Source organism: Euleptes europaea, chromosome 5 (assembly GCF_029931775.1).
Source record: "Euleptes europaea isolate rEulEur1 chromosome 5, rEulEur1.hap1, whole genome shotgun sequence".
Classification (NCBI taxonomy): domain Eukaryota; kingdom Metazoa; phylum Chordata; class Lepidosauria; order Squamata; family Sphaerodactylidae; genus Euleptes; species Euleptes europaea.
In genome coordinates, this window is record NC_079316.1 from 110,292,229 (window position 1) to 110,315,700 (window position 23,472).

Genomic DNA, 23,472 nt, shown 5'->3' on the forward strand with positions numbered 1-23,472 from the left:
GGCGTTATTTATGCTTTTGAGGATTACTTTCAAGGTCTTTCCTCAGCTGGGCCTGCAATTATATCCCCTCTCCTGGGCAAGAGGTCAGGGATTTCATTTTTAAAGTCACTACCCTTCTCTCTTTGAGCAGAAGCGGCTTCGAGGAGACAAATCACTTATGTAGAAATTATGTACTTACGTTTCCCTTTGACAAATCTTCCACAGGTTCCTAATCCCACCATGCCAATGGAAATATCACTTTCTGTGGTGACATTTGAGTCACAGTTGTCAAAGCACTGCAGTTAAATGGATTCAATCACCCTTCATAGCACGTCTCCTTTTGGACAAGGGGTGGTTTATCATTGGGGGGAATTAATTGTACCCGGCCTTTCCACCACCCCCGCCCCCCTCTCGGGCAAATTCCCAATCATTTTCAAAGATTACTATGTTTAAGCCCCGATGATGGCTGTGTGTCAAATTACATCACAGGAAATGTTGTATCTTGGGGGTAGCTATGTAAAAGGGTCCCCTCTGACATCTTTTAATATCAAGGTGGAGATGGAGAGAGACTGGCCATCTTGCATCTGGCAAAAGCAAGAAGAACAAGCTCAGAATGAAAGATGTGACCAACAATTGGCAATATCTGTCTTGTCTTTAATTCCCCCCCTCTTATAACATTTTAACACAACATGTGCTTTTTTCAACTGTTACAGCACTCATCAGGTCAGGTCATTATAATAGCTCTATTATTCTCAATCCTTTTTAAAACTTAAGAATGTATCCTTATGGCGCCAATAATGTTAACCATGCACTACTTATTTATTTTTCTATTTGCATCGAGGCTGTCTTTAAGGGAATTGGTGACTTTTCAGGTTCGGAATGTTTACTTTTTCGGCTGTTTATCATAGAATCATAGAGTTGGAAGGGACCACCAGGGTCCTCTACTCCCCTCTTAAATCCCTCCAAGCTGGCAGCCATCACCACATCCTGGGGCAGGGAGTTCCACAAATTAACTAGCTCACCACCTCCCGAGGAAGCCTGTTCCACTGAGGAACCGCTGTGTTAGAAATTTCTTTTTAATGTCTAGATGGAAACTCTTCTCATTTAATTTTAACCCATTGGTTCTGGTCCAACCTTCTGGGGCAACAGAAAACAACTCAGCACCATCCTCTATACGACAGCCCTTCAAGTACTTGAAGATGGTTATCATATCCCCTCTCAGTCTTCTCTTCTTCTCAACGCCATTTTAGTAAATAGTGTTGAGAACCTGTAGGTACAAATCATTCAAATTAAACAATAAATAACTCGATAGTTCAGCAAAACGTATGAGTTGCAAAGCTTCCAATTCAAATCACATTTCCACACACAAACTCCATAAGGTATCCTAAGAGGAGCCACTATTCTCTCAGCTATACCCCTGCCAAATCTGGAATATGTGGCAGGGGTAACGCTCAAAACTGGAATTGGTATGTGTATGCATGAGAGACTGAGCGAGTGAGAGACCAACAGACACCTAACATTTCCCCAGAGTGGGAAGAGGGTTGTAGAAAATATTTTTTAAAGGGGCTACCGTGATATGTACTTCTGAGTACTTCACGTGTGGCCAGTGCCTTCCCTGGTTGCTCGTCTTTACTTCCATTTATCTTCTCGGAGTTGATTCTCTGCCAAAGAGAAGCGCAGACCTCTTTTATCAGCAGCCAGGAAAAAAGCCGGCAACATCTCCCTTTCTTTATGATCACCTGGTCTTGGGGTGACCAGAGAGAGAGCTCTCTTGAGACAGATGATTATTCAGACTCCACTAATGGAAGAACTGCATGGGAGGCAGGTGGGGGAGGCGGGGGACGGAGAAAGGAGAAAGCCTCGGAATGAAAGCCATACCTCACTGTGTTGTGAACGAGATTGGAAACATAGGGGGGGGGACCAGAAGAAGTCTGTTGGCATTGCAAGACCGGTTGGGGTTTTCTTTTGACTGTTATCTGTGAAGTACTCTGAATGCTCGCAGAAGATAAAAGGCTCCAGGAAAGCGTGGCCAGTCACAGATTAGCCATTTTATATTGGTAGTTCATCTTGCTCGAACATTCTTCCAGCCCTCTTTTATCAAAGGCTTCTCCTCCACGTTCCACCGTCGCCATCTCAGGATCAAAGGCACAGCACTGAATGTGGAGAGCTGTGCCATCTCCACGAAGGTACTGAAGATCCAGATACGGACAGTCCCGTTCTCACACGCAAAGCGGCCCTAGCATCAGCCAAACCGAACGAGTAAGGTTTTGAATGGTTTCCGCGATTTAAAAAGACAAAACATGCAAGCGCTCCAAAAATAACTTGCAGAAGAAACAAAAGGGGGGGGATATTAACTCCGTGGGGCACCAAATAAGAAACTAACTTTATTGAGCAATCGAGTACAGCGCCATGAGCCAGTTCCAGGAAATAAGTGACATTTAGATCTGTGTGTGTGTTTGCGTTTTTCCACTGGCCTCTTAAAAGTAAACTGTTTTGAGGGAAGCGGAAGACAGAAGACTCTCACAAAAATCATTTTTAAAAGGCTGCATTTAACTTTATGTTGAAGTTTACTTTTCTTTGGGGCCTCTTTCGGGCCTAGATGTCTTCGTACTGAAATGCTGTACAAGCTAGGGCTGCCAACTACAATTTGGGAAATTCCTGGAGATTTAGGGGTGGAGCATAGGGAGGACAGTCGGCAACCCTAGATGCAAACCCCACTAAACCATAAAGCTGGGTGATTCTGGGACAGTTGTCAACTGTTAATATAGCCAGCCATACAGGATTGTAGTACAGGTTGAGTATCTTTTATCTGGAAATCCAATATCCAAGATACTCCGAAATCCAAAACTTTTTGAACGCCCACAAAGGCTGGTCACACCAACAGCAGGTTCCCCATGATGCCCCACATGTACTAAATTATTTAGAAAATATTGTGTAAAACTCCCTTCAGGCTATTTGTATAAGGAGTACATAAAACATAAATTAATTTCGCGCTTAGACTTTTGTCCAATCCCCAAGTATCTCATTATAGAATCATAAGAGTTGGAAGGCACCACCAGGGTCATCTAGCCCAACCCCCTGCACAATGCAGGAAATTCACAACTACCCCCCCTTGACCCCTACTCCATGCCCAGAAGATGGCCAAGATGCTCTCCCTCTGGTGATCTGCTTAAGGTCATAGCATTGCTGACAGATGGCCATCTAGACTCTGCTTAAAAACCTCCAGGGAAGGAGAGCTCACCATCTCCCAAGGAATCCTGTTCCACTGAGGAACCGCTCTAACTGTTAGAAAGTTCTTCCTAATGTTTAGGCAGAAACTCTTTTGATCTAATTTCAACCCTCTGGTTCTGGTCCGACCTTCTGGGGCAATAGAAAACAACTCTGCACCATCCTCTTTATGACAGCCCTTCAAGTACTTGAAGATGGTTATCATATCACCTCTCAATCGTCTCCTCTCTAGGCTAAACATACCCAGCTCCTTCAACCTTTCCTCCTAGGACTTGGTCTCAAGACCCCTTACCATCTTTGTTGCCCTCCTCTGGACACGTTCCAGCTTGTCTACAGCCTTCTTAAATTGCGGTGCCCAAAACTGAACACAATACTCTACACAATTATGTATAGGCAAATATTCCAAAAATCTGAAAAAAATTCGAAACACTTCTTGTCTCAAGCATTTTGGATAAGGGATAATCAACCTGTATGGGTAAAAATGAGATAACCCCATCTAATGGAATGAGTGGTAAGATATAAATGAGCAACACACAGCAATAAGCATATTGACAGGAGCCCCACGTACAACTAGGATGACCTATACATTATAATCAACAAAGATGACATCCTCAGGAATCTGGAAAAGATACAGACTGAACCTTTTTGGGTTCAACACCCCCCTCCATTATCTAAGAATTTATGAGAACAAGATTAAAAATGGCAATTAACCCTGGCCTCCCTTGTCAGTAATTATTCATATACCTGTTTAGCCGATAATAACTCCTAGCTCCAGGCTGTCTGCCGGCAGTGCCAGGACACAGACAGGAACCTCGGCTAAATTGACTTCCCTGGCTACCCGAGTGCTTTCTAGAGCTCTTTTCAAGGGCAGATGTACAATGTTATATGGGCAAAGGGACAAGCGAATTAAAGACGGGGGTTCTGTCAGAAAGAGGACGGAAGGCCTTGTGTCAGCATTTAACTCCACTTTATCAGACCTCTGGGTTTTAACTCTTTGCTTTCTACTAAGCAAGCGTCCCAAAAAAAAGGGTCTGTTGGGCTCACAATACATGTTTCCAGCTTACCAGATGTCAGTTACATTTCTGTTCCGGTTCAAATGTCTAGTCCCGAAGAACTAGCAGACCCGCCAACAAAACCTTTGTGGAGGGTCAAAGATTAGGGGGCTTCTATCTCCCTTTGAAATCTTATCTGTTTCCTTATGACTTTTGGCAACGTAATACCTTGGGTTAGGGGCAAAGTAGCAAGTGAGCTTGCGAATTCCCCCAAGCTTTTAATCAGGATGGATGGCTTTTGTGCAAAAAAAAAAAAGGGGGGGGGGAGATGTTCCAGAGCTTTCAAGGATGGACTCAATGGCGTTATACCTCAGGGAGGTCTCTCCCTCAATCCCAACCCTCTCCAGGTTCCACCCCCAAATCTCCATAAAACCAGCCCACAAACCATCCCTCCGACTCTACCCCTTTATTCTTCTACCCCTTTATGCTTCTGGGTACAGTGACACAATTCTCTTTTTACCAGCACACACACAACAAAGATGATGATGATGATGAAGAAGAAGAGTTGGTTTTTATACGCCAACTTTCTCTACCACTTTAGGAAGAATCAAACAGCCTTACAATCACTTTCCCTTCCCCTCCCCACAACAGACACCCAGTGAGGTAGGTAGAGTTGAGAGAGTGTGCCACTAGCCCAAGGTCACCCAGCTGGCTTCATGTCGAGGAGTGGGGAATCAAACTCAGTTCCCCAGATCAGAGCCCACCGCTCCAAACCACAACTCTTAACCACTACACCACGCTGACGCTCACCAGCCAGCCAGAAGCCAGAAAAAAGCTGAAAGAGAATATCGCTTAAGATGCAGTCGAAGTCACTTCACCATTTCTCTCCTACAGAGTCCAATAAACTGAAGCAATTTCTCATCATCTGTGCATTTAGCGGCAAGGAAGAAGGGAAAGTTTCCATTTTAGCTTGTACGCCCGCACACACAGAGAAAAAAAAAAGGCTTGTACATATTATTGGCCCTTCAGACATCTGCCACCCAATGCTTTGTCATTTCTCAGCAGATGTTTCACTGGGAGGAAGCGCTTTTGAACATCTGCAGATAACACACAAGAAAGTTGTTTGAAGACCACATGGAGCCAAAAAAGGAAATTAAAAGGCTTACAATTATGTCACATCCTAGGCTGGGTGTTTAGGAGACAGGAGGAAAACAGAAAAGAAACTCAGTGGCAAACCATCTCCTGTCCCCCATTCCCCATCCTCAGTTGACAATGTGTCTAGTTAAGCAATATAGACAATGGCTTTTGCAGCAGCCAGTAATTAACCGATGGATTTATACAGGAGGATCCAACCATCCTCTAAGTTGCATTCCTCCAACTTAAGCATCTCCGATGGAAGATCCACTTAAGTTAGAGGAAACTTCCTTAGACTGGAAGAAGCATCAGACTTGACAAAAAGGAGCCAGCGTGGTGTAGTGGTTAAGAACAGTGGACTCTAACCTGGAGAACTGGGTTTGATTCCCCACTCCTCCACATGAAGCCTGCTGGGTGACCTTGGGCCAGTTACAGTTCTCTCTGAACTCTCTCAGCCCCACCTACCTCTGTTGTGGGGAGAGGAAGGGAAGGCGATTGTCAGCCGCTTTGAGACTTCATAAAGGTAGAGAAAAGTGGGGTATAAAAAACCAACTTCTTATTCTCATTCTAATGAATGAGTGAACAAGTAAACCTTGCTCAGGAGATTGGCAGGATCAGTGTAGGATCCACCCCTTAAAAGCTGCCAAGTGACAGGGGAAGCTTTTATACTAGACACCTACAATGTGAAACTGAGGTTGGATGACTCTTAGGGTTGCCAGGTCCCTCTTCGCCACCGGTGGGAGGTTTTTGGGGCGGAGCCTGAGGAGGGTGGGGTTTGAGAAGGGGAAGGACTTCAATGCCATAGAGTCCAATTGCCAAAGTGGCTATTTTCTCCAGGTGAACTGATCTCTATCAGCTGGAGATCAGTTATAATAAAAGGAGATCTCCAGCCAGTATCTGAAGGTTGGCAACCCTAATGACTCTATGTTACTAGAAACCTGGGGCATATCTATATTCCTGCATCCAGGATTGGGGGACAGGGTGGTCCTTGGACCAGGAGGTACATTAATTAGGCATCTGTATCCTGAAAGAGGTAGGGGTATAGAAAGGCAGAGCTTCTCACGGTGGTTCTGGCCTTCCTGGTGATTTTGGCAAAGGGCGAATGGCAGTACTGTTAGAAATGTGGGGCCCTTGTGAGGGCAGGCATTGGCTATGGCCTGGGATCCTTCCAAGCTATCCTTTCATCAGTAGACATGAGGGACGGAACCTTATGCACGCAAAATATGTGCTCCACCGCACCTCCCTGTACAGTGGGAAGTCCAGCCCACCCTAACCAAAGATGATGATGATGATGATGATGATGATGAGGAAGAAGAAGAAGAAGAAGTTGGTTTTTATATGCCAACTTTCGCTACCACTTAAGGGAAAATCAAACTGGCTTACAATCACCATCCCTTCCCCTCCCCACAACAGACCCCCTGTGAGGTAGGTGAGACTGCGCGAGCTGTGACTAGCCCAAGGTCACCCGGCTGGCTTCATGTGCAGGAGCAAGGAAACAAATCCAGTTCACCAGATTAGCCTCTGCCACTCATGTGGAGGAGTGGGGAATCAAACCCGGTTCTCTAGATCAGAGTCCGCCGCTCCAAACCACAACTCTTAACCACTACGCCACACTGTCTCTAAGCACATTTGCAACTGTGTATTGCAATTCAATACTGCACTGAAGCATTCAAAGCCAGAGAACGAAAAGCGAATGTTCCGTATATGATTTCCTTAAAATGTGCGCAAACCCTCTGCACAGCAACTCCCATTTCATTCCTTATAGAGCCCTGAAGTATTTCACTCGTAGCTTGGGCACCTGCCAGGCAAAGATCAGAAGAAGCGTGTAAACGATCAGGATGTTAAAGACGTTCCCTTAAACATAAAAGTCATGCTTTATTTAGCGTCCTTACCTGGTTTCCCCCTCTTGGAATTAATTGCCGTTGATAACTTTATTAGCTTCCTCAGCAGCCTATCAATCCCGCCGGCATGAATTTTGCAACACGGAAGAAATCTGATAGTTTGCAGAGTTCCCTTTATGCTTAATGCCCCCTCCTATCCTTGGCTAGTACATCAGGGCAAATTTACAGCATTATTTAAGCAGAAGAACAATGCTTAAAAGCTCAGCAATCAGCCCTGACTCATTTAGGAAGCCTTACAGGAGACAATCATATTGTCCTTCGCATCTTTCCCTGGGGGGGGGGGAGGATATTACCGGTTCCTTAACAAGCTCAAGCCGGGGGAACGTTCAATTTATTTATTTATGCAATATTAAAAGAGGAATAGCAGGGTAAACGCTTCTTGTTTAAAATAACCAGGCCTCTTTAGGTCATTTTTCTTTTACATTTTCCCTCCTCCTGTCTGTAGCTATGAGGGAGACGGCTGCTCAAAGAACCGACTGATCTCACCAAGGCACGCAGTTCAGACACTACCCCATGAGGAAGGAAGTCTACCTAGAATTGCAACCCATTTGCTAAGAAAACAACAGGTGAGACTGTGAGGAAGGATCAGTGTGGTATGGTGGTTAAGAGCGGTGGACTCTAATCTAGAGAAATGGCATCCTCACGTCACTTCCGGAAATGGGGGGAGAGGAATGCATGCCAACGTTGCGCCAGCGCATTCATGTTGCTTCCGGTCAGAACTGGAAGGGACATGGGAACGCTCCTCCACATTCCCCGCTCCTTTACATGAGTGGCAGGACTCTAATCTGGAGAACCGGGTTCGATTCCCCACTCCTCCACATGAGCGGCAGGACTCTAATCTGGAGAACAGGGCAGATGGCAGATCACAGCAAAAAAAGAATCTATTCAACAATCTGTTAAGCCAACTATTATGTAAGAGCCACAGTGGATTGTAACAGTAAGTAAAATTCTGTTCCTATAAGTGGGTCTTCATTAATTAACCAAGTACAAAAACCAATCAAGGAGAATGATTGAATCATAGAGTTGGAAGGGACCACCAGGGTTATCTAGTCCAACCCCCTGCACAATGCAGGAAATTCACAACTACCTCCCCCCACCCCCACATCCCCAGTGACCCCAACTCTATGCCCAGAAGATAGCAAAAAAACCCCCAAAAAACATTCCTCCAGGATCCCTGGGCAACCTGACCTGAAGGTAAATTGCTTCCTGACCCCAAAGTGGCGACTGGCATTACCCTGGGCATGCAAGAAAGGGACATGAGAGCCAAACGCTGATGCAAACCTTCCTGCACTCCCTTTCATGAGAATTATGTTATTTGCATAGTAATAGAAGGGGCATATTCATCTGGGAATGCCTACATGATCCAGGCTATCCACATGATCTAAGCATCCATATGCAGGGAACCTTAGGGATGTCACACCTTCCACTACAGCGGGAGACCTCCTGGCAATATCCTTCATGCCCACAAACACCTTGGGCGCTAATGAGAGGAAATGTGGGGGAGAGGGGAGGAATGCATGCCAGGGTTGTGCCCACACATTCATGCCGCTTCCAGTTAAAACCAGAAGTGACACAGGGGACACTTGAAAGAGAATATTGAAAGAGAAGAGGCATAAAGGAGTTAAATGACCACCATGGTTACAGCATGGTATAGTGGTTAAGAACGGTGGACTCTAATCTGGAGAACCGGATTTGATTCCCCACTCCTCCACATGAGCGGCGGACTCTAATCTGGTGAACTGGGTTCGATTCCCCACTCCTCCACATGAAGCCTGCTGGGTGACCTCCGGGTAGTCATAGTTCTCTCCAAGCTCTCTCAGCCCCACCTACCCCACAAGGTGTCTGTTGTGGGGAGAGGAAGGGAAGGCGATTGTAAACTGGTTTGATTCTCCTTAAAAGGTAGAGAAAGTCAGGGTATAAAAACCAATTCTTTTTCTTCTACATGCCACAGGTCAAAAGGGAAGAGAGCTAATAAAACTCAATAGTTATTGGCTTTCTTTGCATTAGGACTTGATGCCTCTGATCGCAATCGTTTCCCCAGACAACATCTGCGGGTTCCGAGTCAATGAGAAATGCTCAGTTGACTCTTCTAGGGCCAGGGACACATTTAAACAGCAATTATTCCAACCCTAGTGCAGACCCGAGCCTCCTGAAACAAGCACAGCGTTCATATTTGGGATTCACACAAATTTTGAGCTTCTCTGAGTCAACGCCCGTCACATTTGGCATTTTAGTCAGAAAACAGTGCCGCTTCCTCTGTCTGAATGCCGCCTTCAGAGCGTACACACTCTCCCTTTTTGCCGCCAATGTCTCTCAGCGCATTAAATTGGGATGGGCTCGAAAATTAATATGCCAAACAAAAACATAAAACGCAGAGAGACCCAGTCAAGCACAAGAACGAGATTCTTCCCTTTGTGCCGCATCCCCAGACACGCTCAAAACAGCTTAGGAACCAAATAATTTGAGCAAACAAAGCAACCCAGTTACAATATTTTATATATCTATATCTAGAGATAGATGATAGATGATAGATAGATAGATAGATAGATAGATAGATAGATAGATAGATAGATAGATAGAGAGAGAGAGAGAGAGAGAGAGAGAGAGAGAGAAAGAGAGAGAGAGAGAGAGAGAGGCAGGCAGGCAGGCAGGCAGGCAGGCAGGCAGGCAGGCAGGCAGGTAGAGATATTTTTAAAAAACCCTCAAGTTTCATTCTAGTGAGAATATACTTGATACGCTCAAAGGGCAACCATCAGTCTCGACATATTCCATATCAGTTCATGGAGGGAGGGCATCTTGGTCATCTTCTGGGCTTGGAGTAGGGGGTCACTGGGGGCGTGTGGGGGAGGTAGTTGTGAGTTTCCTGCATTGTGCAGGGGGTTGGACTAGATGACCCTGGTGGTCCCTTCCAACTCTATGATTCGATGATCCGATGATCAGTGGCTGAGTTACACGTGTAGCAATAAGCACTGCCTGTCCCTGGAGTTTGCCATTTCATATTACAGGTGGAGGGAGGGTCAAGCATTTGAAAGTAAACAGAGCTCTTTGGCACACAGAAAACTACCGCGCTGGAGACAAAGCATGACGAAAACACTTCTCCCTCACATGGCAGCCTTCCAAGCAGAGAAGAGTAGATTTTTTTAAATGGTACAATATTCAAACAGGTGATCCCCCCCCCCCAGAGTAGTACAGTCCAAGAAGACTAGGGTTGCCAACCGGCAGGTGGCATCGGGAGATCTCCCGCAAGTACAATTCATCTCCAGATGACCAATATCAGTTCCCCCTGGAGAAAATGGCTGCTTTGGAGGGTGGACTCTATGGCATTGTGCCCTGCTGAGGTCCCTCCCCTCCCCAAACCCTTCCCTTCCCAGGCTCCACTCCCCAAAAAATCTCCAAGTATTCCCCAACCCAGAGCTGGCAACCCTAGCTGTGCCACATCCCACCTATACACGTTTTAATCAGCAGGTCCTTTTCTCATCCTTAATGCTATCGCAAAACAAGCAATTATAAATGCCGTCTGCTGAATTTGGGTAATTCGTGCATAAATAAATGAGGTTGCTATCTGGGTTTGGACCGAAGGAGCAGCAGGGCTGCAGTTGTTCCCACTACCAAAGATTTCGTGTTGAATCGCCCACGCAGGTGGGCTGGAAGATTAATTTGCTGCAGTATCTGCAAAGGTACTTTCTCTCTGCACATCCTTGTCCTACGGTCACGGCCCCCCTCCTCTGCCCCCCTTCTGCCTGCAGAGTTATCGAGTGGTGTCTTTTCCCTGACTAAGCTTTCCATGTGATCTCATCCAAGAGACCCTCCCCGCGCCTGGTCCCCACGTGGTCTCCTGCCAAGAGCGAAGCAGCGTCCCCGTTCAAGTATTTTGTACAAACGCTTCAGCTTTTCCCAGGGCTTTCCTTTCCTTTAACACTCCCAAACACACACTTCTGACACAAGAGCCCAAACAAACAGGGATCTATCTACTGATGGGATGTCACTCATGATTGGAATATTAAGATTGAGGGGTACAACATGTTTAAAAGGGATAGATTGATAAGGAAGGGGGGAGGAGTAGCACTGTATGTCAAAGATGTGTACACTTGTGAAGAAGTGCATGAATCTGAGCATGGTAGTGCAGTCGAGACTCTATGGGTAAACATAAAAGGAATAAGAAATAATCGTGATATTCTGGTGGGGGTCTGCTATCGACCGCCAAAGCAGGCAGAGGACTTGGATGGGACACTCCTAGACCAGATCACAAAGTTCTCAAAGAGAAGGGACATGGTGGTCATGGGATATTTTAATTACCGGGATATCTGTTGGAAGTCCAACACTGCTAAAAATGCAAGATCCAATAAATTCCTGACTTGTCTTGCTGACAACTTCCTATTCCAGAAGGTGGACGGGGAAACAAGGGGGTCTGCTATCTTAGACTTGCTTCTCACCCACAGGGAAGAACTGGTCGATGAGGTTAAAGTAGTAGGCACCCTGGGTAGTAGTGACCACGTACTCTTGGAATTTACAATCTTGGGGAAAGGAAAACCTGTATGTAGTCAGACATATAGGTTGGACTTTAAAAGAGCAAATTTTAACAAACTTAACCTTATGCTAGGTATCCCATGGTCGGAAATACTTAAGGAGAAGGGAGTTCAAGAAGGGTGGGCGTTTCTTAAAAATGAAATACTGAAGGCGCAATCCCAAACCATTCCTATGAGAAAGAAAAATGGGAGGAGCCTAAAGAGCCAGGGTGGCTCCATAAACAGCTTTTTAAAGAGTTGAGAAATAAAAAAGACTCATTTAGGAAGTGGAAGGAGGGCCTTATAACCAAAGAGGAATATAAACAAATAACTAGTGCTTGTAGGGAGAGTGTTAGGAAAGCTAAAGCTCAGTATGAACTTAGGCTAGCGAGAGATGGTAAACGCAACAAAAAAGGGTTCTTTTCCTATGTACAGAGTAGGAGTAAGAACAAGGACAAGATAAGCCCATTGCATGGACCGGAAAGTGAAATTGTAACAGGAGATGAAGAGAAGGCAGAACTCCTCAATTCCTACTTTTCCTCAGTCTTTACTCGTGAGGCATAAACAGAACATGTGATGAGGGAAGGGATTTGCAGCCTAGAATTGACATTGGGATAGTGCACGAACACCTGGTTTCTTTAAATGAAACAAAACCCTCTGGGCCAGATGAATAGCACCCAAGGGTACTCAAAGAACTTGAAGATGTAATTTCTGAACCTCTGTCCATTATTTTTGAAAAGTCTTGGCAAACAGGTGAGGTACCAGAAGATTGGAGGCGGGCAAATGTTGTCCCCATCTTCAAGAAGGGGAAAGAGGAGGATCCGGGTAACTACATCCTGGGGCAGGGAGTTCCACAATTTAACTATGCGTTATGTGAAGAAATACTTCCTTTTATCTGTTTTGGATCTCTCCCCCTCCAGCTTCTCCAGAGTCTCAGGTCTCTCACATCCCCTACCACCCTGTCCTTTAAACTGGAGATGCCGGGGATTGAACCTGGGACCTTCTGCATGCCAAGCAGATGCTCTATCACTGAACCATGGCCCCTTGTCCAGTGGCAGACTAAGGGCTGAGCTGAAGAGGGCATGGGTGCAGACAGGTGAGTGATAGAGCAATGGCTTTGCTGGGAGAGAAGCCAGCGGACTGCGGGAGAAAAAATCCAGAGGCCAGGAAGGCAGAGACACCCAGAACAAGGCTAGAGTTCGGCAGATACCCAGGCAAAAACCCAAATCTTGGCCAGAAACCTTCATAGTCAGTGCAATGGGCATTGGTTGGCAACAGGGCAGGAGGAAGATCAATGCGGGAGGACAACGTTCTCTCCCCTCGCTCTGCTCAGCAGCGACTATCTCCAGAAGACACCAGCGCACAGACCGAGGGGTTCCAGACGGCGTCCTGATTCTGAACTACTGGGAAGCGCCCTGGTTTAGCCCAGCCTCAGGAATCATCAGCACCAGAGAAGCACTAAAGGAAGAGGGGGAAAAAAAGCAGAGATCCTGCAGCCCAGAAACAAACAAGTCCGTGACCTACTTGAAAAGCCATAATGAGTCGGCAGCGCTTTCCTAACAAAGGTTTGGGGAGCAGATGCCGTGTGCGGTCAAAAACAAAGGCCAGCTGTGCCTGACTGGTCTCCTGGGTGCAGAACGCGGCATCTGATCCCTTGCAGAAGGGGGAGGGCAGAGAGAGAGAGAGTGTCTCCCAGATCCTATAGTGGCAGTCTGTCCACAACACCATAAGAACATAAGAAAAGCCCTGCTGGATCAGACCCAGGCCCATCAAGTCCAGCAGTCTGTTCACACAGTGGGCAACCAGGTGCCTCTAGGAAGCCCCACAAACAAGACGACTGCAGCAGCATTGTCCTGCCTGTGTTCCAAAGCACCCAATATAATAGGCATGCTCCTCTGATACTGGAGCTAATCAGTACGCATCGTGACTAGTATCCATTTTGACTAGTAGCCATGGATAGCCCTCTGCTCCTTGAACATGTCCACCCTCCTCTTAAAGCTTTCATGGCAGAGTGGGGATTCAAACCAGGGTCTCCCAGGATCCTGGTCCACCTAGATTAGAACCCCTCTCCCTGGTAGGTTTGCCAGCTCCAGGTTGGGAAATTCCTGGAGATTTAGGGGGTGGAGCCTAGGGAGGGTGGGTTTTGGGGAGCGGAGGGACCTCAGCAGGGTAAAAGGCCATAGCAGCCATTTCTTTGTAGTCTGGATACCAGTTGTAATTCCAGGAGATCTCTAGGCCCCTCCTGGAGTTCAGCAACCCTACTTCCTGGTGAACTGATCATTTTTATTTGTAGGATGTTTTTACACAGTGTAACGTGGATTCTATCGCCTCATTCTGCTGCCCAAGTAGACCAGGCCTGATTTATACTTGTGGCAAAAGAGTTTTCAAATGTGATTTTGCACAGGTTCAGAATCGTGTAAGCTCTTGACCCAAAGAACCAGAAATCACCACAGAGACAATTAAATTCCAAGCAGATGGCTTTTACTGGTCAAATAGGCAATACAGTGCATTGAGGATAAGATGACAGCTATGAGTTGTCTTGCTCGCTAGTTGGAAATATAAGGCAGAGAAACGGCGGGAGATTACAAAGCATAAACAGAGCATTATTTCCCAGGAGTGGCGTTCCCAGGCTTTGGTATGTGAAGCCGTCCTTGAGGTCTGGACGGTTCAGCAAAGGAACGAAAGGAAACATCTAAACCGAGATAACAGCCTGACATTAAGGCTCTAGTCCTGCGGCCCGTGTGAAGTAGCTATACACACTCCGTATGCACTAGGGTAGCCAACCCCCAGGTACTAACCGGAGATCTCCTGCTATTATAACTGATCTTCAGCCAATAGAGATCAGTTCCCCTGGAGAAAATGGGCATTTGGGCAGTTGGACTCTATGGCATTGAAGTCCCTCCACTCCCCAAACCCCGTCCTCCTCAGGCTCTGCCCCAAAAACCTCCCACCAGTGGTGAAGAGGGACCTGGCAAACCTAGTATGCACACCCCTTAATCCTCGTGGACATTGGTGCTGGCATGTACAAAATTACAACTCGGTTCAAGTTGCAACACAGCTGAAATAATCCCCCAAGCACAAAGGAAGCTCTTCCCCCTCGCCGTTTCACCCTTGCCAAAAGCCAAGAGTTTGTGCGGGAAAGAATTTTATCGATGCTAACGGCTAGCCATGTAATAGTCATGTGATTTGTTCCCATTGGGTGGCTGGATTGCTTCTGGGTGGTGTGGGGGCTTGGAGTAGGGTTGCCAACGTCCAGGTGCTAGCTGGAGATCTCTTGCTATTACAACTGATTTCCAGCCGAGAGAAATCAGTTCCCCTGGAGAAAATGGCCGCTTTGGCAATTGGACTCTATGGCACTGAAGTCCCTCCCCTCCCCAAACCCCGCCCTCCTCAGGCTCCACTCCCCAAAAACCTCCCACCAATGGCAAAGAGGGACCTGGCAACCTTACTTTGGGGGTTTCAACAGCTTTGTTGGGAAACTCAGAATCAATTTCACCTCTGAACTCACCCACGCAAGAGATTATTTTTTGAGCCTTATCCCACCATGTGCAATACATGTGTGTGTTAAGTACCATTAAGTCGCTTCCAACTCATGGCGACCCTATGAAGCAACGTCCTTCAAAACGTCCTATCCTTAACAGCCTTGCTCAGGTCTTGCAAACGGTTTGATGTGGGAACGGTCAAATCCTACCTCACTGGTAGGGTTGCCAACCTCCAGGTAGTAGCTGGAGATCTCCTGGGATGACAGCTGATCTCCAGCCAATAAAGATCAGTTCACCTGGAGAAAATGGCCGCTTTGGCAATTGGACTCTATGGCATTGAAGTCCCTCTCCTCCCCAAACTCCACAGGCTCCACCCCAAAAACCTTACTCACCAGGTAGTTTTAAGGATTATAGAGATTATAAATATATATATATGTGTGTGTGTGTGTGTGTGTGTGTATATGTATATGTGTATGTATGTATGTATGTATGTATGTATGTATGTATCAAACATACATGCTAGATATAATTTTATTAACAAAGGAGACAATGCTAATAAGGCATAATCAAAACAGCAGGTCATGCGGAACATAAAAATAAAGGTGCAACGTTACATCATGAGGAGTTGGCACTCCAACTTCCAAACACTTGGTCATATCACTTGACTCCCCCTCTACAGTCTCTTAAAAAACAATTCAAATTAACCACAGGGAGAGCAGAGGATTAGATCAGCTAAACAAAGAACTTAAAAGCATCACTTCAAAAACCATATTAGCAGCACAGATGGCCTGAAAAGGGAATTGTTGCACAGAGGAGATAAAAGAGCCCAGCGCCATTAAACATGAAGGTCCTTAAATCAAAATGTGGGAGGATGAATTCTTCAGGAGGGGCCTGAGGCCATACTGATACACACACTCACACGTATATACAGGTCGAGTATCCCTTATCCGGACTGCTTGGGACCAGAAGCAGTCCCTATTTCGGATCTTTCTATATATTGGAATATTTTGGATTTTTTGCATATATGGAATGAGATATCTTGGGGATGGGACTCAAATTCTTTTATGTTTTATGTACACTTTATACCAGCATTTCTCAACCGGGGTTCCCTGGAACCTTAGGGTTCCGCAAGAAATCACTAGCGGTTCTGCAAGAAATAGTGATGAACAGGCTAATCATATGTAAATCATATATAAATCATATGTAATCATATGTAAGGGTTCCCTGAGACATGAATATTATTTCAAGGGTTCCTCAAGGGTAAAAAGGTTGAGAAACGCTGCTTTATACACATAGCCTGAATGCAATTTTAAACCATATTTTAAAATAATTTTGTGTACATTGAACCGTCAGAAAGCAAAGGTGTAACTATCTCGCCAGAATACCTATATCAGCTGTTAAACAAGAGCAATGACAAACAACAAACTAACTAACAATGGACGGCTTTCAGTCTCTACCTACGATGCAGCGTATGCTGCATTTTATTTTTTTAGGTGAGAGGAAACATTGAAAGCAGACAGCACAGATCTGCCTGTATGCTGGCTCGAAGGGTCTGGTTATCAGATCAATCTGGATATGGGATGTCTGGATAAGGGATACTCTACCTGTATTTAATTTTGTGTCAGGTACATTTTAAAGGCATTTATTTGAATCAGACACACACACACACACACACAAACACTTCTGTCTGCAAATCTGTGTACAAATGTAAAGCATGAGCCAGCCTTTCTAACTGGGGGCCCTGACTGCTTTCCCCCAGGCCGGCCGCGGACCTGTGTGCTGATAAACGGGCACCAATTTGATTTTAGTATGGAAACATGTTGGTTTTAAATTGGAATTTAAATTATTTCTGGTACATTTGTTGTTTTTTATTGCATTATGTTTTTAATGGATGTTAGCCGTTCTGATCCCGGCCCTGGCTGGGATAGAGAGCGTGATATATCAATCAATCAATCAATCAATCAATCAATCAGTAACACAGACCTTGGTGAGAGTATCTCTGCCCCAGAAAAGAGGATAGGTTCTAAGTTCCTATGGGAACTCTTTGTTGGTGCTGTAAGAGCTCCAGATTCCCTAAAGAGGTCTGCGACTTTTCCTGAATGCGGCCAGAGAAGTCGAGCCAAGGGGGGTTAGTGGGGTCTATGGGACCTAAGGTGACCTTTGTCTGGGAGTCAAGGCCAGCATGCCAGGCAGGCAAGAGTCCAGTGCACCTACACTGCAGGGCAGTGGGAATGACCTCCCAAAACACACCTGAGATGCTTGTCCCAAATAAAATGACCTGGAGAACTGGCCAATGACAAACGACTTCAGTTGCTAGAATTACAACGTGGCTAAGCTCTTAGAGATGTCAGGTAGGATCCCCAATAGTTCGAGCGGACTACTATCAGGGGTGTCAAACGTAAGGCCTACGGGCCAGATCCAGCCCCTTGAGAACTCTTATCCGGCCCACAAGTCAGCCGAAGCAGCCACCCCCCCCCCAATCTCGATCTGGGCTGGCGAGGCATGGCTGGCCTGACCAAGTGACCAAGTGACATTCATAACCGGCCCTTGTAACAATTGAGTTTGACACCTCTGCACTAGATGGCTATAGCAGGTTACTATTTCTCAGCCATATATTCTGAAATGTGGTGACGATAATCCTGGCTCACCTTATCTAGTTCCAAGGATTTATGAATTTGGAACTCAAAACTCACCAGAGACATAGGAATAATCATGATTATCCTTCTGCCTGAAGGAGAATTCTATGAAATGCAAAAAAGTTGCTGTCCTTGGCTGGGGATTGAGGGTGGGATAAAAATCAAAATTAATAAATATATATGACTGGCTATGTGCCATATTAATAAATGACAACCCCACATAAATTAATAAATAAACAAATCAAGTTTAAATCTTTATTTTCCAGTTTGGTGGCAATGCACCTGGAGACCTAGCCTATAAAATGTTGTTTAATCATAGTTTTATTAATCATCATATTCTAACAATACAGTATACCCATTCCAAAGTACCTATTCTGGATCCTACTTAATAATTAATTTTAACACTTTTTTTACATTGCCTTTCTCAGGTGATCATCCTAAGGAAGCTAACAATAGCAATTGAAGGTAGATCATGATGGGTAGCCATGTTAGTCTGTCTGTAGCGGCAGAAAAGAGCAAGAGTCCAGTAGCCCCTTAAAGACTAACAAAATTTCTGGCAGGGTGTGAGCTTTCGTCAGTCACAGCTCACTTCTTCAGACCTCAATTGAAAGCAATCACAGGCACTTAGGACTATTTTAAAACAAGACACGTCTCTGCCATAACAGAGCTTACATCTTGTAAATTCTTTATTGCTTATTTTGTATCTCTGCAATTCATCATTCACAATTTGCAACCGACTTATTAATAGCACCCTTTGCAGCTGAAACCCTAGATGCGTAACTACTAAAATATGAAACCCATCAGTTAAAAGTTACCCCATCACCCAGTCTTCAAGTTCTCAATTGTTCCAGAACAGACACATGAACAACGTTTGCATGTTTTTCTAGCAAACACACAAACCAATACACACGGTTCATTCAAAATTTGATTACTATAATCAGCAAAGAGATCTTTGCTGTCCCAAAGAATGGTCCTGCAACCATCCAGGCAAGCTGACAATTCCCAAAAGAATATTAATCGTTTTGATAGCTTGTATTTTATGAAGTGATTGAAATCTACTAAGGAAGGGGATTGTCGATGGCAAATTAATTTTTGCTGCGATTGTGGCATCTTCTTCTAACCAGTTATTGTTTAAAATAATACTTGAATGGACAAGAAGAACTGGAACACATCTTGTTAGGTGGCAAGGAAGTTACGTAGGATGGATTCACTTTCCAATGTTATGTTTTGAATGGGGGGTTGCTAAATAACAGGGTGACATGGCCACTGTAAGCAAGACGAGCTCTCGGTGGAAGATGAGTTTTCACAATCAACAGCCAACACTTTTAACCATAAAATAGAGACTGGTTCTAATAATGATACCTCAGCAGGCAAAGTAAGAGTATTGTTTTTGCTAAGTCAGTGACGTAAAGGGGGAAAATAATGTTCAAAGATAGATTTCTTCTTTAAAAGTAGGGTTTTTGTTTTTTGTTTTTTGCTATCTAGAGTACTAAAAGATAAAGGTCCCCTGTGCAAGCACCGAGTCATTCCTGACCCATGGGGTGACGTCACATCCCGACGTTTACAAGGCAGACTTTGTTTATGGGGTGGTTTGCCAGTGCCTTCCCCAGTCATCTTCCCTTTACCCCCAGCGAGTCAACCTTGAGCTGGCTACCTGAAATCGACTTCCATCAGGATCGAACTCAGGTCGTGAGCAGAGCTTGGACTGCAGTACTGCAGCTTACCACTCTGCGCCACTAGACAATAAATAATCAGGATGACACAAAATCAGGAAACGATTATAAAAAATGTAAGCAACCCTGTTTAATTTCACTTGTACCCATATTAAAGATCTTGGTTTAAATTCTCATTGGTTCCTCCCATCTACCATGGGTATATAACTAGGGTTGCCAACCTCCAGGTGGTAGCTGGAGATCTCCTGCTATTTCAACTGATCTCTAGGCAACAAAGATCAGTTCCCCTGGAGAAAATGGCCACTCTTATTCTTACCCTATAATTGCAGAGAGAGAAAAAATATAACAACACGGGTTTGCAGGGAAGAACCAGTAGAAAGAAGAAAAACCAAGCACCAGCCCTGCCCATCAGTTTTTAACAACAACAATACACGGGTGAAGACACTCACACACAGTTGTTAATCTTCCAAAGTCCTTAGTACCAAAGCATTGCCAAGTCACTGAATGATGCTACACCTGAAGGCAAAGGAGAACAAAACATGCCAAATGGAAGGTTCGCCTGCCAGTTCCTCCACAGCCATCGCACAGCCAAAAAGGTTTTGTCGTGTTTTATAATCACTTCTTTGGGAACGAAACACACCATTTCACTCCTGCAGATATTTCCACCTTCCTACATGCTGGCCTTGCATGCGCAAGATGCTTATCTACCAAAAGGAATGTATACAGCTATGGCAGTGCAAAAATCCAAATTACTGGGTTGGATCTCACAGAAAAGCTTGCAACCAGAACAGAAAGAGAGGATCTTACTCCTCTTACGAGCTATCTGTTCATACCGAGAAAGAAGAGGTCCCTCACTCCCTTGACCAAAATGCACCACAGTATGGGGGAGAAATACTGGGCAAAATCGCCTCTCCCTCATTCTCTCTTTTCGGCCTGGGTCCGACATTTCCTTTCAAGTTACCTCTGTACAGAACTTCACTGAGCTGCGGGTATGGAAAATAAATGGAGAAGAGGACGACGGGTGTTAGGTGCTGTCTTGCTTCGGTGTGGCTTACACAAGTCACGCCAAAATGTACAGCAGGAGTCTATCCATCCCCTACCGAAGAACAAAAGTCCACTGCAAACCACACCCAGAGTCTCCCCACCAAAAAGCCAGGGTTAGAAAGAAAACCGCCGTTTCCTACCAGCTGATTTTGGCGTGAACTTGTCCCTGTTTGCAGCACAAACGGCCAGCAGCCTGTATCCAAGGTCTAGGTCGAATCCTTGCTGCGCCGCCACTCGGCTAACAACCTGAGAAGGGGGGAAAAAAAGGCAAGTCATTCAGTCAGAGTTATGTTGCAAACCGCATCCATGTATTTGCCGGCATTTCCCCCGACGTGCCTGCAGTGGCACCTGCTGTATCAATTACTTTAATTTATTTTATTCAATTTTCCCCCCATCCTTTCCTGACGAGGGTCGGGCTCAGGGGGCCTCACATCAGAAATACATTCATTAAATAGGAAATACTCAAAATAAAACCATTAAAATCTCGACAATTATTGGCGCCAAAAAGAAATCCTACCCAGGGGATACAGATCCTCAGAGGGTCCAGCAGGGAGGCCAACTGATGAACAACCATCGCTGTAATCAACTGTAGGCCTGGCGGAACATCTCCGCCTTGCAGGCCCTACAGAACTGATCCAAGTCCCACAGGGTTCTGGTCTCACTCAACAGAGAGTTCAACCAGCCAGACACATTTCAAGGACAGCCGGACACATTACGAGGATAGCTGGACATATTTTGGGCCAGAGATCACCAGCAGGTTGGTTTCAGTCGAGTGCAGTGCTCTTTGGGGGTATAATGCAGTCCAGCAGATACGATGGCCCTGTTTAGGGCTTTAAATGTCAACACCAAAACCTTGAACCCAATCCAGAATTCAATCTGGAGCCAGTGCAGCTGGCAGAGCACTGGTTGTATAGGTGCTCCCCAAGGGGTTCCTTTAAGGAACCGCGCTGCCACATTCAAGAGCACGGAAGCCTCCAAAACCCTTTGGAGCCCCCCGGAAACTCCAGGCAAGGCAGTAACACCCCGCAGGGTCTAGTTGGCCATAGCCGCACTGGTCAACAAGCAAGCGAGGAAACCCCCGAGTTCTCACAGGCGGCTCTAAAGCTCACTGCCGAGGCGCAAGGTCGCTCCCCCAGCGGTCAACATCTCGCCTCGCCTCATTAGGGCAGCTCCAAGGAGATAAAATCCCTTTAAAGGAGGGGAGGCTTTGGAACAGAAAAACCATACAGCGCCTTAGCTTTGCATAAAGGCCACCAGGAATTGTAGCCAAATCCTGTTGTTTAATCCTGTGGCTCTACAGGCTCTAAGGGTCTAAAGTTGCAGTATTTGGAATTCCAACTGCAGCTATAATGGAATGTACGAACAGCGTACTGGGAGCTCGACACTCGAAAAGGCAAATTCCATGCTGGCCATAATTTGACAAGGAATAGAGAATAAAACTGCTGCTATCATACTGCCCTTGTACAAATCTATGGTGAGACCACACTTGGAATACAGTGCACAGTTCTGGTCACCACACCTAAAAAAGGATATTGCAGAGATTGAGAAGGTGCAGAAAAGAGTGCAAAATGATGAAGGTGCAAAATGACCAGGGGGCTAGAGCAACTGCCCTATGAGAAGCGGTTAAAACGCTTATGGCTGTTAGCTTGGAAAGAAGGCGATTGAGGGGAGACATGATAGAGGTCTATACAATTATGCATGGTATGGAGAGAGTGGTCAGGGAGAAGCTCTTCTCCCTCTCATAATACTAGAATGCAGGGTCATCTGCTGAAGCCGAAGGGTGACAGATTCAAAACAGATAAAAGTAAGTATTTCTTCACACAACACATAGTTACACTGTGGAACTCCCTGCCCCAGGATGTGGTGATGGCTGCCAACTTGGAAGGTTTTAAGAGGGGAGTGGACATGTTCATAGAGGAGAGGGGTATTCATGGCTGCTAGTAAAAATTGATACTAGTCATGATGCATACCTATTGTCTCCAGGATCAGAGGAGCAGACCTATTATATTAGGTGCTGTGGAACACAGGCAGGATGCTGCTGCTGCAGTCGTCTTGTTTGTGGGCTTCCTAGAGGCCCCTGGTTGCCCCCTGTGTGAACAGACTGCTAGACTTGATGGGCCTTGGTTTGATCCAGCAGGGCTTTTCTTATGTTCTTACCTTTTCTCAAGCAGGTGGGAATGCTACAATGCCACGTATGTCACCTGTGGTAGCTTGCCTATTTGTGTGTTTGTTTGCCTCATTTATATCCTGCCCTCCCCTGCCAAGGCAGGGCTCAAGCTTACGCAAGAAAAAATAATTCTCTTGTGATAACAGAATTCCTTCCGGCCACCTTTTCTCCCCTGCAGATTCTAGAAGGGCTCTTGGTTTTCAGACTGCAACAGCAACACGTCTGCCGCCATCCATCGCCCTCTGTATTGCTCATGTTGTGATTCTTTATTGTTAATTAGGAAAAGTGGATACCGGAGAGCAGTTAGGATTAATAAGATCCCCACAATTATGCTGACTGCAGAGTAGGAACGTTTCATTACCATTGATAGGTTATCACATATCTTTCTTTCCAATGCTCTTTGGTAATGTTGCTCATTTTTGTTTTTGGCAAGCCGTTGTTGGACACAGATAATTGCATGCTAATGGGGAGTATTCTTTAATTCATCAAAGAGGCTTTTGTGCTGAAGCAAAGGTGACAAAACCCCATTTATTTATTGAATTGTAAGCTCTTTGATGCAGGGCGTAACTGGAAAACAAGCGCTGGTGGTAAGGGGTTGGAAAATAACCACTTGATCATAATACCCCACTGTTTGTCCATAGCTTTTGCTTTAAAGTGATGTTAGTGCAACTCAGAAGCAATAAGATTATAATATAGTGAGTACTGCAGGGGTCCCCAACGTGGTGCCCATG

At 45.5% G+C, this 23,472-nt stretch overlaps 1 protein-coding gene across 7 annotated transcripts in view; it reads right to left on the reverse strand.

Moving 5' to 3' along the window:
* ZMIZ1 (zinc finger MIZ-type containing 1) overlaps nt 1-23,472 on the reverse strand; it is a 314,832-nt gene that overhangs the window by 141,308 nt on the left and 150,052 nt on the right. For all 7 annotated transcript variants that reach the window (XM_056849848.1, XM_056849855.1, XM_056849854.1 and 4 more), the window contains one exon: nt 20,715-20,820. In XM_056849848.1, coding sequence (XP_056705826.1) covers nt 20,715-20,820 — 106 coding nt within the window. The remainder of the gene's footprint in view (nt 1-20,714; nt 20,821-23,472) is intronic.